Source organism: Pleurodeles waltl, chromosome 6 (assembly GCF_031143425.1).
Source record: "Pleurodeles waltl isolate 20211129_DDA chromosome 6, aPleWal1.hap1.20221129, whole genome shotgun sequence".
Classification (NCBI taxonomy): Eukaryota; Metazoa; Chordata; class Amphibia; order Caudata; family Salamandridae; genus Pleurodeles; species Pleurodeles waltl.
In genome coordinates this window covers 1063004725-1063022730 of record NC_090445.1, presented here as the reverse complement: position 1 = coordinate 1063022730, position 18006 = coordinate 1063004725, and the positions used below count along the sequence as shown (strand labels likewise).

General features: G+C 40.4%; 1 protein-coding gene across 2 annotated transcripts in view; it reads right to left on the bottom strand.

Annotated features, from left to right (window-relative positions):
- The window catches only part of KIF17 (kinesin family member 17), a 360746-nt gene that overhangs the window by 169770 nt on the left and 172970 nt on the right, over nt 1–18006 (bottom strand). For both annotated transcript variants that reach the window (XM_069240033.1, XM_069240034.1), the window contains exon 5: nt 14452–14904. In XM_069240033.1, coding sequence (XP_069096134.1) covers nt 14452–14904 — 453 coding nt within the window. The remainder of the gene's footprint in view (nt 1–14451; nt 14905–18006) is intronic.

Genomic DNA, 18006 nt, shown 5'->3' with positions numbered 1-18006 from the left:
GAGAGGGTGACGAATGGAAAACGGCATTCAAAACAAGATATGGCCTTTTTTAATACACCGTCATGCCTTTTGGTCTGTGCAATGCTCCAGCAGCACTTCAATTTTTCTTAAATGATGTTCTTAGAGAGTACCTCGATATCTTTGCCATAGTTTACATTGATGACATTTTGATCTACTCAGACAATGAGAATGAACATGTTCAACATGTCAAGAAAATTTTGGCAACCCTTCGTAAACACCATTTATATTGCAAGCTAACCAAGTGTGAGTTTCATGTTACCACAGTTGAGTTTTTAGGGGTTATCCTTACCCCTCAAGGTATGGTGATGTCAGAAAGGAAAGTAAAAGCTGTATCTGAATGGCCCATCCCAAAGACTGTTCGTGATGTACAATGTTTCCTGGGCTTTGCAAATTTTTACCAGAGGTTCATCAATCATTTCTCCCAGACAGTGGTTTCAATTACTAAGTTATTAAGAAAGAAAGAAAAATGTGTATGGTCCCCAGAAGCAGACCAAGCCTTTTCAACTTTGAAAGAAGCTTTCTCCACTGCCCCAGTCTTGACTCATCCAGATGCGGATCGACCTTTCATAGTGAAAGCTGATGCTTCAGATGTGGCGATAAGAGCAGTCTTGTCACAACGAAACAAAGATACTGGTCAGCTTCATCCTGTAGCTTACATGTCTCGGAAGTTGAACGAAGCCGAATAGAACTATGTCATTGCTGAAAAAGAGCTTCTGGCGATTCGTGACGCCTTTAAAGAATGGAGACATCATTTGTTGGGAGCTAAATATACTGTCACAGTATATACTGATCATCGCAATATTCAATTCATGAGTTCTGCCAGACTTTTGACTCCTCGGCAATTACGCTGGATGCTGTTTTTTGCCGAGTTTGATTTTGTGGTAACCTTCCGGCCTGGTAAAGATAATCGCAAAGCAGACGCCTTGTCCCGCCGAGAGTCTACCACATTGCCTGCAGTTCAAACCTCCAGAGCTATCATTGCTCCTGACAAGGTCCTATGTATCATAAAAACAGAAGATTTCTTTGAAGACATCCGCAATTCATTCACTGTTGAAAAATGGCAGGCGTGGGCCCAAGCAGATCCGAAAAGATCAATCAAGCAAGGATTACCCTTTCACGATGCTCGTTTGTTCGTGCCCACTACCAAACTTCGCAAGATAGTGTTTCTTTGGTTGCATGTTATACCTACAGCAGGTCACCCTGGTACTCCTAAAACTCTTGAATTAATCCAACGCTATATTTGATGGCCTACCTTAACAAAGGATGTAAAAACAATGGTAAACAACTGCGAAGTCTGTGCTCGCACTAAAAAAAAGGTCATTCAAAACCGAAAGGGTTGTTACACCCACTCCCAACTCCAAGTCGTCCGTGGGAACACATCTCTTTAGACTTTATTACAGGTCTGCCAGTGGTTCAACAGCATTAAGTAATTCTGGTGGTAGTAGATAGTCTCACGAAATATGGACATTTCATTGCCTGTAAGAAATTACCCACCTCTAGTGAACTGGCAACTATCTTACTGAATAGAGTGGTTCGTTATCATGGACTGCCAAAAGTGATCCTCTCCGATTGGGGATCGCAATTTGCCTCCAACTTCTGGAAGACATGGTGTAAAACACTCCAAGTGACATCTACCCTATGTACTAGCCACCATCCTCAAACAGATGGTCAAACGGGGAGACTAAATCAGACTTTGAAGCAATACCTACGTGCTTACGCTGAAAAATCACTTAATTCATGGACATCAATGCTCTGGTTAGCTGAGTTAGCCTACAACAACTCATTCCACACTTCTACTGGTGTTACACCCTTCTTTGGTTTGTTTGGCTATCATCCTGACACCTTGCCCATCACAATTCCTCAAGAAAGTTCTCTCACTCCAGCTGTGTCAGAAATCATTCAACATTTGCATCAAACTCAGAAATCGATTCAACAACATTTAGAAAAAGCCAAAAAAAAATACAAAAAGCATTATGACAAGAAACATTGTGAGGGACCGCAGTATCAACCTGGTGACAAAGTGTGGCTTTCCACAAAACATATAGACTTCAAGAAGAAGCACATGTTCAACCCCAAATTTATAGGTCCTTACACTGTTCTTCAGCAAATCAATCCTGTGACCTATAAACTACAATTGCCAAAATCATTACGGATTCATCCAGTGTTCCATACTTCCCTCTTAAAAAAGGCAGTACAAAAGGTCCACCCTCATCCAGCTCCTGTTCTAGTACAGGGGGAAGAAGAATATGAAGTCAAGAAAGTGTTGGACTCTAAACTGAGAGGGCGTAACCTATGGTACTTAATCTCATGGAAAGGTTATGGCCCTGAAAGTAATTCATGGGTTTCCGCATCTGATGTTCATGCTCCAGTACTTGTGAGACGCTTTCATCGTCTCAATCCAGATAAACCAGGCCCTAGAGCGCGCCTGGGAGAGGGGAGTACTGTCAACACCAGGACAGTGCGCGCTCTACGGGCATCTAGAATGCAAAAACCCAACACTTGCAAGATAATGTAATTCATGCATTGTGATGATATGTTATTGTTTAACCTTTTGCATTGCAGAATTCCATCCAAAAGGTTCATTTTTAAGGTGCTTATAAATACTGTACATTTGCAATGTATTGCTGCAGACATTCAGAGTGTGTTAGGGTGTGGTCCCTTTCCAGGGCCTTCTAGAGACTTTCCCTGCAACATGCCTGGGCGTGGTTCTAGGCTGGGCCAAGACTCTATAAAAGAGAGTCAGCCCAACTTTCAGTGCTCACTATTCAGAGGTCCCGGTGCAGAGCAGCAGCTTCTTCCTGAGCTCCTGTCCCGGCTGCCTATTTGGATTTTCCAGTCTTCTGCACTTATCTCTCATTGGTGATCACTGTTTACAGGCGGAAAGACGGTGTTTGGACATTTTTCCAACACCGTAATTGAGAATTTTCATATTCTTGATTTTAATTCTTAAATGAATAACAGATTACTTGTGCGCTGCCATTTTTTGACGTTTGTATGGTGGTTTGCAAATAGGGAGGACGCGCAATTTATTCCATAAAGATTTGACTTTGTTATTACATTGTTGTATATTGCGCGCTGATATTTCTTGACATTTACATGATGTTTACGAGTTGGCAAGACGTGCAACTCGTTTCATGAGCATTTAACTTTGTTGTTCATTGCGCACTACCTTTTCTTGACATTTCCATGGTGGCATTCGAATCGGCGAAACGTGCGATTCACTTCTCGTGTGTAATTCATGCTGTTCATTGTGCGCTACCATTTTCTGGCATTTACATGGTGGCATTCGAATCGGCAACACGCGCGATTCTTTCCTTGAGTGTTTTTTTCATGTTATTCATTGTGCGCTACCATTTCTTGCCGTTTGCATGGTGGCATTTGAATCGACAAGACGCGCAATTCTTTCCCTGAGTGCTTTTCATGTTGTTCATTGTGCGCTACCATTTCTTGGCATTTGTATGGTGGCATTTGAATCGGCAAGACGTGCAATTCTTTCCTCGTGTATAAATAATGTAAATTACTGTGCGCTACTATTCTAAGACATTTTCTTGGTAGCATTTCAAGTTGACACGTTGCGTGATTTATTCCTTGAATCTACGTTGTGTGATTTCATGGTGCACAATCCTTTATGGTGTTTAATACTCATATAAAAATCTGCAATGTGCGCAATTCACTTCCCAATGTTTTTTCTGAGATGAACACAACAATACCAGAGTTCTAGATGTAATGCTATGTGTTCCTGATATGCATTCTTAAAAGGAGATTCATATGGTTGTTTAGAAATTGCACAGAGTGTTTCCTGATTCTCATGCTAAAGAAAGTACTCGAATCTGAAAGTCCTATTTAACTTTTCCTGTTTCCTCCTCAGGTATTCGGTCATCTAAAGCCTAGTCAGTTTTAGGACTATTCTAGGGTTGTTCATGTTTTTCGGAAAAGACGAAGCTTAGAGTTGTAGCATGGTACTGATTTCATGAGATGTAATTTTGATGTTGTGTTTTAACCTTTTGCTTCCTACAGGTCTCCTTCCCAGCTGTTCCCATCCTAATCCCCTTTTCCCCACTTGGACTCTCTTAGACTCTGTGATAAATCTAATCAGAGTATTGGAACTGTCTTGTGGTGGAAGTGTTGGGAACATGCACAGACCCCGAGGATCTGGTGACTCTGACAGGTTTACATTTGGTATAAGAAGTTGGCTATCCATCTTTTCCACTTAGCAACATTTAATGCTTCTTTGGTGATCAAGGATTGTTCTCCAGAGTCAAAGAAGACATTTGTTCAGTCTCAGGAGTCTGTGATAGGCATCACTGTTGCAGTGGAACAGGCAAGTGTTACTAGAGATGGAGAGAAGGAGGATGTGGTTAGATTGAAAGACTGTCACTTTGCTGATCACATTCCTCCCATGCCGAAGAAAGACTTTCCCAGTAGGAAATGTACATTCTGTATGTGAAGAGATATTCGGAAATAGACTCGTATGTACTATTTCTTCTAAACCTGGGCTGTGTGGGCCCCCATGTTTTAGACAGTACCACATGGAAAAGAGTTTTTGGGAGCAACAGTGAGTGTAAACGTGAACTGCTTGGTCTGTATCGTTTTGTATTTTTCATTCTGTTTCACGGTTGCCATTAGTGTGATGCATTTAGTTAGGGCTGTTGTGTTTGTAGTTTTGTATTTACTTACAATTGGTTTGTGTTTTCTATTTTGTTTGGTGGTGTGCGTGGACTGGCAGTTGTTAGTGGTGTGCATGGATCGGTGCTTGGCCGGCATTGTGTAGGTAGTGATTTGCTGCTGATCACAGCACACACTGCTAACCAAATGTCAGTCCACACACTCTGTCAGCTGTATGAAAGTGATGGGCCCGTAAAAGGCACTGTCTGTTGATGTGTGCAGACCACACACTCCGTCACCCATATGAAAGTGATGGGCCCTTAAATGGCGCTGTCTGTTGATGTGAGTGTTGTAATGTGCAGGGCCCGCAACTGGCAGCATGACTTGTCTTGTATGTGTCACGTATGACAGGTGTGTGAATGGACTGTAAAACGGTTGGTGCCATGTCACTGCTTTACAGCTCACAAGCTGTGAGTCATTGGTTCACATTTTTGAACTATCAATTATTAACAGAGCATTCATGTTTGCGAAATCTCTTGCTAATGAAATTTTAGAAATATAAACTGCACAAACCTAACAGTTTATACTCTTATATGAGAAACTGAGGAAGAACTTTACAGTTTTTGATATATGTATTTATGGTCTATTTACGGTCCATTTATTAATTGCCCTACACACTTTATTCATTTTCCTTCTGTGGTAAATATGCAATGTTTCATTTAATTTTTTTCAAACTAATTTTTTCAAACTGGTAGGTTTGTCTAACTACAACAAAACTTAATTCTATATCGTGCTGATAAGTCATACATATTTCTATTGGAGTCCATATGAGGAAAGGTTTATTCATGACAAAACGTGTGTTTCTCATTTTGAAAGGCATTTCTCACATGAATCAGTAACCAAAAACATAACTTTTGCGTTGGAAAAATGTGTTTGTTGTTAAGAGATTTATTTAACGGTGTGATCTTCTATTGAAAGGTTTGTTTTTCTGTTTTTCGTTCGTCTTGACTTTTGATGATTTTTTATGGACAGCAGAGGGCGCTCCCTACCATCTCCTGAATGTTACGTGCCTCCAAATCTATATTGGTAGGTTGTTTCGGTGAGGCTGGAAAGATGCGAGTTGCGTCCCTCTCCGGTGATTAAGTTCTGGTTGTGGTTTTGTTTTTGTTTTATGGATACGATCTATTAACTACCGTTGGCAGTGTTGCATTTTGTAAACTAGAGAGACAAACTGGGATTTTTTAATGATGCATAAAACGAGTACTTGAGCTTCAATGAGATTTATTGCCCTTGATGTGCCAAAATGGTTAAACTTTGGTGTTAAGAAAGAATGGCTGGCAGTATTCTGTTCTCAGTGTAAGTTAATGACATTATATTTAAGTGTTGCCATTACAAGGTTTTTCAAACAGGGTCGATACCACTATAAGTAATCTTACGCTGATGGAGATAGGTGGACACTGTGCTTGCTATATATTTCTGATGTGGTGTTTTTCTGGAATGCCTCCGAGAGGTGCGCATGGCTGCGTTTTTCACTCAGATTGATTGAGTGCTGGTAATCTGTATGCCTTTGTTTGCACTGATAGTTACAATGGAGTAACAGAGTGATATTTGCCTGTTTAGTTAAGTGTGAAAGAGGGTAGTTTATGTCCTTCTTATCCTAGGTATGAAGTTTTCGACAGTAGGGCCACAGTGGTCTATTGGATATTTGTGGCCAGGAAGATCATAAAGGCGGCAATTAGGTTTTGTGACCTTTTTACATTCGGTATTTGGTTGTAAGCAGCGCTAGGTCATTTGTAACTTATAAAACGTTTCTTGACTTGTGTTTTCAGATTTGCTGCATGATTAATTCTGCATTAGAGAAGCAATTCCTCATGGATGTGAAAAGGAAAATCCGCATCAGGGAGACTCAGCATTTGCCATTAAAATAAGAGTGGACATGATTTTGGATTTAGGGTGAGTCTTTATGAAAAGTTTTATTTTCTAACCCTGGTCCGTCTGTTTTGGTGTCTATGGAAAGATTTGACCTTTGTAGATACTAAAAGGCCCTATTGTTATATTTTTTCGATTAGGGGAAATATTTACTGTGAATAGGATACAGCAAAAAGAAAGTCACATTAAAAGTCTCCATATCCTCTGTTTTGAGGGCAAGTGGTCAAGAACTGGAGAGTTATCCGTTTACTGTTTACCGAAATATTGTTCGTACAAGTGAGAAGGCTGATAAACGTTTTTTCGGTTCCTTTTAGGTGCTACATAAAAAATATGACTTCTGTCCTGATGATGACCCTCAAATGATTGGTTCTTATATGTGGGGTTTAAACGTCGACATCATTTATTGTGGAATATTGTGATGTGATAAGTGACTTCTGGACACCTGGATTGAAGGGGTCTTTTTGAAGATCTCTACATTTTTAACCACAATTTTGTATATATTGTATATAACACCTGGCACCGTTTTGTCACATTAATCATGTTCACTGCTCTGTTATCTTAACACCACCTTAATAGATTTATTCACGATTTTACTCATGATGAAATGTTTGAATAAAAGTTAGGCTAACCTTGTTTGTATACCAGGATCACAAACTCTTGCCATGGAAGTTAAGGGCTACACTTCCCCCTCGGGGCCTTAAAACTTTATATTTATATACCTGAGTCCTGGAGTTACTGGGTTTTGTCTCACTTTTTCCTAAACATCTTAGGAGAGACTGGCAGGTATAGCTGTATGGCAGATCCTTGTGGTACAAAACATAACAAAAAACTCTACAGGGTCAACCCTCTTCTATTCGTACGTCAAGTGGAATGCTATAAAGTTAAAACAGTTGCTCTAGAAAAATAACTGTACAAATCAACAGAATTAGAAAACTCCTTCTGAGTAATGAGCAACTTGTTTAGGGATGTGGGGCTGTGTAAAGCTGCGGAGGCCGGTACAGGGGTCTGCACACTTAAAAAGTGGGCTTAGGTTATGTGTTACATTTTCAGACGGCCCCAGCTTTAAAGTTAACAACTTGGACTTTAGGAACTTTCAATTTGCTTTGAAATTGAAAATATGGCTAAAAAATCCCAGCATTCAAGGTGATGTTGCTTGGTGGTGTCACAGAGAATTTAGTATGTTGCATTAATGTCATTGAGGCTGGTGGGATACTGTGTAGTTTGACTAGTTGTTTGATAGTTAGTTTTGGTCTTTCAGAGAAAATATAAGGCTTTGTTGGTAAATGGGACTCTTTTAGGAAAGATATCAGACTTTACAGCTCTTTGTAGGTAATGGTGAGCATGTATTCAAAGGAATGGAGGAGCAATACAGGCAGCCCACCACAAAACCTCAGTGCCATTTCAAGCCAGTCCAACGCCCAGATGGAGGTGATGTGGCCTTAAACGTAGACCATTAAGATCCTCATCGTTTCCAACCTGGATCGTTTTAGATTCAACAACATGTAGCCACTGCTTGCTCTCAGTTTTGACATAAAATATCAAATCCTGTTTTGCCAACATGATCAACCAAGAGAAAAAGATAACCATTCAAAATGAGGGCTACACTATACAACATTATAATGGCAATATACAGAACAAAGCTGTTCAACTGGCAAAACACAAATGTAGCATATTTCTGAGGTTTAAGCATACGGCATAAAACAAACTTTACATTTAAAAAAATTCAAAAATAACTATTGTGCACGGACTCAAAACGTCTTCATAAGCTTTGTTGAAACAACATTTTATTTGCACTCTGGTGCTTATTGATTTTAAGTAATGCTGTTTTTTTTTAGTTTGTCGGAAACTTTTCAGTTATAAATTCTGCTTACACAGATCTTAGTATTGAGTATCTTCCTGTAGGCCATGGAAACTGACAAATGAAGCGTGCGTCACCTCCTTAACAGTGCACAAGACAGTGTACAGCTTCTCACTGATAGTAATTATTCTATAAAATATCTCTCATTCTCATCTAAGAACATTATGCTTCCTGTACATCTTTAAGATTTTCTCACATTAGGTATTTCAGTGTCCTTCTTCACACACAACCTCCTCGGACAAATTAGCATACAGAAACCTGTTTCTCCAGGAAACTATACCATGAATAAATCTATTCATGATGCAGGGATGGTGTGATTAAGTGTAATAGTAGATCTTTAATTTGCGCTCAGCCCCCTCTTAATAGTGCATGAGGAAGTTGGATGAAGTACACACACTACACATGGGTCTGGAAGATTAGAGGTATGAAGTTTAGAGTGGATTATGAACTTCTAACTAGATATGATATGAACAAAGTAATGAATACATTAAAGAAGATGCAGTCAAATCAGCATTTTCACATACTAAATTCCATTTATAGTTATGTCATTTATTCCCAGAACTGCATTTTGGCTTTTAATCCAGACCCCCATGACTCGCTCTTGCATCTTTAGCTTCAGGACAACTCAACTTGCAAGTAGTAATCGAGGAAAATACATAGATGAATTGAGTTACACCACTCCGGGAATATATGGCCTCTTCTGTCCCACCAATACTCTTATGGATTATATTTTAGATCATACAAAAATACTTCTTTAGTTATTCCACCAATATGACTGTTTTCATCTACAGGTACCACACAAGGTGTGCTAACTCAGAGAAAACAGCTACTTCTTTCTGGGCAGGATCTCGGGAACCGCTGGTGGGTGTTGGAAATAAAAAATTGTTGGAGAAAACCAAAGGCTTGTTTTGAGATATCACGCACGCCCAACCTGTCTCAACTCTGTAAAGCTTCACTTTGTCAAAGAGTGCACATTTTAAATTCCTGTGTGGTCAAAAGGTTCTCATTTGTAAAAGCTACTTGCAACATGTTTTCTGTGTTCTTGACACATTTGATTTATTACATAGTTTAACCTGCTTTGCTAAGTAACTGGGGTCAAATGACCTTGCCACCCGGTAATGTCACAAAGGATATGAAGTACACCTCTCTCTGCCATAAGTTTTCTTTTCGGAACAAGAATGTGGTGGGCATGACACTGACGGTGTCAGGGTGAAGAACAGCTGTAATCTGTGAATGTTATGGATGATACCAAAGCTGGACATATCTTGTCTAGATAAGTGACATTTAGTCCCCCAATATGGGATCTTCAATAGACAGTATTTATGTAGCAGAACTGCTTTTATTGCGCTCATAAATGCATGGGGCTTCCTTGCAGTTATATAAGAGAATCCCAAAACCAAAGCAAAACAGTACAGCCTCAAATGAATCACAGCCTATTAAGATAAATCTAAAAAAAAGGTTTCAGATGTTTACAAAAAAAGAGCATGAGATGTGATCAAGGAAAGGTCTAGTGGCAAAGCATTCAAGACGGCAGAGTTAAATAAATGAGCTGCCACAGCCAGACCTTTTGATGTCTGTACTGTCAAGTAATAAAGTTGGTCTAATCATAAAGTGATATAAGGAATTAGTTCACCCTCCCTGAACGATAAGGAAAGTGCAACATCTTGATATTGAGGTGGCGATGAGATCAACACAACATCCTCAAATCAAGAGTCATACTGTTGTATTATAGAGCAACACACATCTGGTGGTTAGCCACATTCGATATGATCTGAGAATGGTAAAGGAGGGATTTAGAAAGTCTGAAATGAAAGCCATTACTGTAATCCACCTTGGATCTTCCTGCAAGTGCTCTTACTGCAGACAATCTGCAAGGAAACAAAGCAGGGTAATAAATAATCTTTTTGGGAGTGGGAATTGATGAAAACAGGAAGACATCAAAGCAACAACCAGTGGTACCAAACGGAGTTCATGAGCCACTATATTCATGAATGTGGCCGTAAGCCACCTCAAGAGGTCCAAATGTGGTAACTGATGACAATGAGGCACCAGCGTGCCATCAATTAGTGTTACCTTGGTTTTCTCCAACTTTCACTTGATTTAATAATTCCAGAACCAATCTCAGATACTAATTATGTAGCACTGCATTTGTAAGACGATCCACTTTAACTCATGGAGGATAGGATTGTTGCCAGAATATATGTAAAAGGGGAACCTCTGTCTATTGGAGAAGCTGTGAATTAAGCGTAGTTTCTCCTGTTACTTAATGTTCTGGTACCACAAACAATTATATTTGCTGTTAAGTGTCTAGATTATCAATGAACATAGATTTCCAAGGTGGCCTATATTAGGCCAGTCTCCCTCAGAATGTTTGATCTCCCAGAGGGTTGAGAAGCAAGGAATAATACCACTTATCCAGCCACCAGTGCCTCTTGGCCATCCCAACATTCATGTTTTCTAAAATCATGTGCAAAGACCTGTCTTTAGACGTGTACTCCTCTTCCGGTACCTTCTGTAGTGAAGGATCATCAATGTATGGATCCATGTCAAAATCCACAGATTTTTATTGATAAACTGATCAATAATTTATCAACAATTTTGACCCTCGTGATACAGATGTGATCACCTCGCTGAGTTTGGTGATTGAAAATTTCATTCATAGTAAAAAAAACTGATGTCCCTATAATTTGAGTGGGGATTCAACTTTGTCAGTTTTCTATCAGTCACATCCTGTGGTTTCGTTAATTTTCTAGACACATTACTCTCATTCTGCTTATGGTGTCGCCTTGAACTTACTTGTGGCCAAGTACAACCTGGAATTTGCTTCAGACATTCTCTAATCTGCACTCTCACTGCAGGGGGCACTACAGCATTATTGTTCTCATGTGAACTTAATTGGTCTATTTCGTATTACACAGTACATGAGTCTGTGTTCAGCGATAATAGCCTCCTCTCAATTTCATTTGGTCAGGGGCTTTCCTCTATTCCTACACCAGCTAACCGTTTCTGTAGCGGTTAAACAAATCAAATACTGTTGATTAGTCACATTGTATAGTTAATTGTCAAGAAACAATGCTGTCTTGATCAGTGTCATCTTCAAGATTTTGGGGGCAGGGCAAAATATATGTATAGGTCCCCTGTTTGGAACCACTTTATATGTTATAACTCCCATTTTTTGCTCATTGAAGCTCAATTTTGAAGTATATGTTGAAGTTTAGGATACAAATATACACATAAGTGAGACAGAAAATTCACTTTCTTAGGGGGGCCCTTGGAAGGTGATGGCTCAAGACAACTGTTCACTTTGCTCATGCCTTAAAATGTCTCTGGTCGTGATACTCTGGATTCGGATGCTAAGAACGGGGTTGTCAAGTTGCTATGGTGCTCTGTGTGGGATGATGAAATAACTCTTGACTGTCTTCAAGCGACGTTGCACAAGGAAAGTTGCTAGATGGTTTGATTTAAGCTGCTTGTATGTATATCATGATCTCATGTCTGCCGTATAGTGTGTTACTAGGAGCATGGTCAACGTGCGTTGTTGCAGAACTAGTTAGAAGAGAGCTTATTTTTATTTGGCCTTTATGAATCTTAGCTCAGCTTTTGATCGTGTCAACCGATCAAAATTATGGAACATCATCAAAATTATGGAACATCATGACCGAATTGGGTGTAGTGTCTTTCATCTCTGTCAGCAGGATATCACAGCTAAGTTCATCCCAGAATATCAAACTAACAGTGCGCTCTATGTCTCCATCAGTCTGGATATTTAAATCATAAACCGTGTTGGGTAGGAGAACGCACCCGTCCGCAGTCTCAACTGCAAAAAAGTCGCTAGTTGCTGTTACATCCAGATGATCTTTCTGTCTCTGGCGACATATTGTGACTTCTGCTGTGCTGTCTAGCAGTGTCACTGCCTAAGTCTTGTTCTTCAGCAATGTTCTCAAGTGTACTGGCATTTTTAATTGGCAGTGCTGCCACCATTTTCTTTTTAAATTGTGGCTTTTGTTGTGGGGACTTATCTTCTTTATAATGAGTATCCTGACACAGTAGTATTAAATGTTACTGCTAGTGTGGGATACGGCCATAATGGTGAGACGACATCGCCTTTCAGGCTTCAAAAGGTGTGTGTACCAGGGTTGTATGCATGCTCCAATCTTATGCATGTGCTTCATTATCGAACCAGAAAAACATCTGACAGACTCCAGTAATGCCCCAAGTACGTGTCCATCTAATTTCAGCATTATGCTGATTATGCGGTGTTGATAGCAAGGCCCCCACTGGCTTACAGAAATTGCTGGATCTGTTTACCAGCTTTATGGCCTAGCTCCATCTATCAACCATTCCATTCATGTAATGTTTTAAGGTCCCAAGAGCGTTTAGTGACATGTATAATAAATTAATGCCAAGAAGATCGAGACAGTTTCCACCCTTCCATACCTTGGGGTCCTATTTGATGATCCTTACAGCAGGCAGCTTCTAAAGAAGGCTAGTACAGCTGAATTTGCAAGGAGTGTTAGACCTTTGTTCCGATTTTCACCCAAATCAAGGGCAAAACCCTTAAAGGAAATGATATCTCTCTATAAGACCAAATGTACCCTGAATGCCAACAATGGTGCAGGTCTTTCGGGCTTTACCGACCAATCTGGCATGCAAAAAATAGAGAATGCATTTCTTAGCAGGCTCTTGGCAATTCCATCCAGTTCCTTTACCTATCTGTGCCATGTCGAGTTTGGTATTGATGACATCTCGGACTTTGCCAAACTGTGTTCTTTGATACTGGGGCTTTTATTATAGACCAACCAGGAAAACAGCTTTAACTGTCTGGTCCTGATTGCCTTGAACTACAGAAGGTTGTCAAGATCCTATGGCTAGTCTATAGGAAAGTGCTATGCACTAGCCTATGCATGCCAGAATTGTATAGCAATCCAGAAGGCATGTCAGCGTCCTGAAAGGCTGTTGTTAAGGCCTGCTCTCCTGATATATGTAACAGATTCAGAGAACGCATAGAACTGCCCATAGACACAATATGGGCATAGACACGTTACGGGCATATTTACCAGTAATAACAACTCTAATGATGGAACCATATCTCAAATGGTTGTTAATTCACAGCACAGGAACTTCCTTACACATTATCTGCTTATCTCTGTACACCCTTGGTTGCCCATCTTGAGCCAGGTTTTATCAAGAGTAAGCTTCCTCTCCTCCCTTGTGATTCCACATCATCCAAGACTACTCTGTACTTTTTGCTCTTTTGTAAAATGTATAGCTTCTCCAGAAACCCATCCTGAGATCGGCCAAGATCAGACAAGCACAGACCTGCAATGTTCATTCTACAACTTCCTCCATCTGTCTTCATTTGCCTGACGGTACCAAATTTTACCTGACAGTCCATTAAACTTAGAAGGACCTTATGATGGATGGGGGCTACTACACATGTATTTCTGTCACCCCTCCTGTATATTTTAGGCAGAGTTTTAGAGATGTGATTTTTTTGTTTAATATATGTGCTGTTAGATGTAGGATTTGCTGCCCTTGCTGGTTATCATTTTTAATTCACTCCCGCTCATGGAATTTGTGAAAGGGAAACCCAATGATCTGTAATATGGTTAACCAGGAAATTATGGCAATGCTTGGGAGTTTGTAAAAGTGGGGCACAAATGGTTGAGGCAATATGAACCAGGCAAGTGCACTAACAAAGCAGGCTTAAGGAGTTTGCTTAACAAGATTCAATAATTAAAGCAAAGAAGGATCAGGAGAGGAACTAAGTTTATTGGGAAATAAATAGTTAATGAGTAGAAGTGGACTCGTCAAGGATGCAGTGTTAATAAAGCCAAGACTGCTGTTGTGAAAGCTTTGAGGTGCTTTTTAAGAGTTTTGAGGCTAAGGCATCAGTAAGACCTCTTAAAATCCCACAACCATTTCTACCTTGGATAATGCTGAAAGATGAAATGCTCTTTCCAAAGCATTAGCCCCTCTAAATTCAATCCATGAACTGCAGAGTGAAAGACAAATGTTGCAAGCTTGGTGAAACTTACCTTCCAAATTAACTCCAGTAGCCTGTTTAGCTAACAGTTCTTTCAGCTTCTTGATCTCCTGCTGGTATTCACGCAAAAGTGCGTCTTTAGGGTCCTCATTAATGCACGGTTTGTTTTTGATGTTCTTAGCTCGGTTGGCATAGCGTAAGGTGCTCAAAGTCTCATCATAATTGTTGTCGGCAGGGGACAAACAGGCCACCATAAGTGTTTTTGTGTTGCCACCAAGTGAGTCCTGCAGCAGGCGGGTAAGCTTTGAGTCCCTGTAAGGAATGTGTTTGCATTTACCGTCCACAAGGGCAGAGATGACATTGCCCAAGGCAGAAAGGGACAAGTTTATTTTTGTGGCTTCTTTCAAACGTTCCCCGGTTGCACCAGTTTTTGACTGCCTTTCGCTACCAGCTAAGTCCACCAAGTTCAGTTTGCCAGCTCGCAGCGAGTCCTTTCCCTTGTCATCTACAAAAGGAATGGTGTTGAAAAGAATCATTATGCACAACTTACAAAAGGCCCTCAGATAACATTTATCAGACCATCACATAGCCCTAATCACACTTGCATAGCTAAACAAACCTAACATAGTTTTCAATCACCCATTCATAGGACTTTCAAAAGCTATCCACATATTTTTCAACACTCTCTCACAAAGCGCCAACTGGCTCTCATTACATTCAAAGTTAAAGCATGCTATCACACAGCCCCCACAAGTAACCCCAACCTTGGGGTTGTGGTATAATACTTTCCCACCCAGCAGTACATAATGTACATATTAACCCCTCCAATATTTTCCCTTTAGTACCTGTAATCCCTTGTCTTATCCTAGCTTCTCACATTTCTGATGGTCTGTTTCCTTAAGCCTTATCAGGATATCTCCATATCAAGACACAGACAAATCAGCTCTGCACTAGACCCCACCATTATGGTTCACTATCTTTTCTGGCACATCTACCCCATAGAAAACCTGCTTCTCTCAGTCACACTGCCCGAGTTGCAGATCTACCACAAAAAATGTGCCCTACTATAAGGTGGTTTGGCACAATAGGGAACTGGTGGAAGTAGAAAGGGTTCTGACCATGAAGAAGTGAGGATCAAGTTGTGTGCCTGAAATTTTAAGTGTGTGGGGGTGTGTGTGTGTGGGGGGGGGGGGGGGGAGGGGGGAGTTGTGTTTAACCCACACTGGGCAGACAAGACCAGTCCCCTTGGTGTTGCTAAACTCTGACAAAGTCACACAAATACATCACCGTGAGGACCATGGCTCTATGAGGACCAGTCCCTCAAGTATTTTTAAGTAAGCGTATTAAACAACCAAAAACACAGATATATTTTTAATTTCAGTCCTCTTTGTCCTTGGGAGATAAGTGTCTCCTACACTAGGCACTCCCACACCTGGCTATTATATGATTACCTAAATACTGCAGATGTTTTATGTCTACCACTTGTTCACTATTCACATAAACAGTGGGGGTTATTATAACTTTGTAGGAGGTGTTAATCCGTCCCAAAAGTGACGGTAAAGCAACGGATATACCACCAGCCGTATTACGAGTCCATTATATCCTATGGAACTCGTAATACAGCTGGTGGTATATCTGTCACTTTACGAGTCAACAGACATTGGGGCAGATTCTGGGGATGTGGCCCAAGCCATGATATCATCTAAACATTCCCTGACACTAATCTCATCTCAACCAGGCCAAGAAAAGGTCTCTGCAGCCTAACCTATTTGGCCACCTGAGGCAAGTCAGGGAAGGCTGGAGGCGGCTGGTGTCCTCTGCACACACAGCACTTCAGTACACACCTGCTCACAGAGCACTCCTTCCCTGGGCAAATCAGTGACATGCATGGAAACTACCTGAATATCATCAGGAGATGAATGTTCTGCATAAGGCACAACACATTGGGGTGTGGAAGCAAGAGAACGCATGGGGTAAAAAGAGACATTTGGACACTGAAAGCAAGAGAGTTGTCTGTAAAGGAGGCTAGAGAGTGATAGTGGTAGACAATGTTACAGTGCTTCCCTGGGCATACTTGTCAACCCTCCCTTTTTTGAAGGAAGACACCCTTGTTCAAAAATGCTTCTATTTCCCATGTTTCCTCCAACAAATTATCTTCATCTCTCAAATCCTCTTATATTTCATTTCCAATCCTCACCCTCTGCCCTCAAGGTCTCTTGATGAGGGCTGCAGCTTGAATCCGTTCAGGCTGTGGTTTGTCTGGTTTTATGTCATGTTGCAGCATCACAATGAGTCTTGTTCTATGTCACATGCCAGTCTATCTGGTAGGCTTCATAACCAAGTCTCTTTCTTTTACCCCAAAGAGGGAAACCATATCTATCTATCTATCTATCTATCTATCTATCTATCTATCTATCTATCTATCTATCTATCTATCTATCTATCTATCTATCTATCTATCTATCTATCTATCTAACCAACTAACTAACTAAAAAAAAAAAAGGTTAAAGTGATGCTATAGTTAGGTAAAAAGTTCAGTTGCAACATAACATTTTAAACAAAAAAACACAGAGATTGGCAAGTGATCAGAACTCGAGCTCTCACCATTCACAGTGTTGTCATCAATTATGTCATTTCAGATGTCATCTGTGATGTTATTAATGCGGTTGAACGTGTCATGAGTGATGTAATATATGAGGATACAAGGAGTGCATGGTGAGGGTGCAAGTTATAGTTACTTCAGGGATCAAGTTACAGTTACTTCATTTAACTATAACTGATGAATTTCAGTGTTCTTCTGGCTTAAACATCTGAAATTACATCACTGATGACAACACTGGTATGGCCGGACAGCAAGTTATAGTTACTTTAGGGCATATGTTATAGTATACATCTACCTATGAAGAGGCATTCATGACATATTCTTCACATGCCTGAAGTACCTGCAAGAGTGATACTAAATGAGTGTGCACCAAAACACTTAAACACAATTACATGATGTAGAAACACTAAAAGATGAGTATTTTCACAAGCTGATAATGCCCACTAGGGCAGGACCGTGAAGTGACAAAATTTCCAAAATCAATTTTGTATTATGAATTGTAAATGATAGCTAGTATAAATATTTGTAATCATTTAATGATGTAATAATTTGTTTATGAAGTGCTCACTAGAGTGAGATTATATAAGAATAAGGTTGCCAGAAAATTGATGTATAAATAATTGGAAGTTAGGCAGCATAATGATTTGAGATGTTTTTGTTGATGAATAATTGGTGAAAGAGAAATACTATTGCATTAATGATAGTATGTTTTTTGTGTCTATCATGTTAGAAAGGTGGTTTGAGAACTAAAGCACTTTAAAAATGTACTTTCAATATGGCGCTCTGTATTGTGAACAAGGCTGTGACAACAGCCAAGCACGTCAAGGCAGTAAATTGGAAGCACAGAATAAACACACAGGGGGTCATTCTGACCCTGGCGGCCGGTGACCGCCAGGGTCACCGACCACGGGAGCACCGCCAACAGGCTGGCGGTGCTCCCGAGGGCATTCTGACCGCGGCGGTTCAGCTGCGGTCAGAAAGGGTAAACCGGCGGTCTCCCGCCGG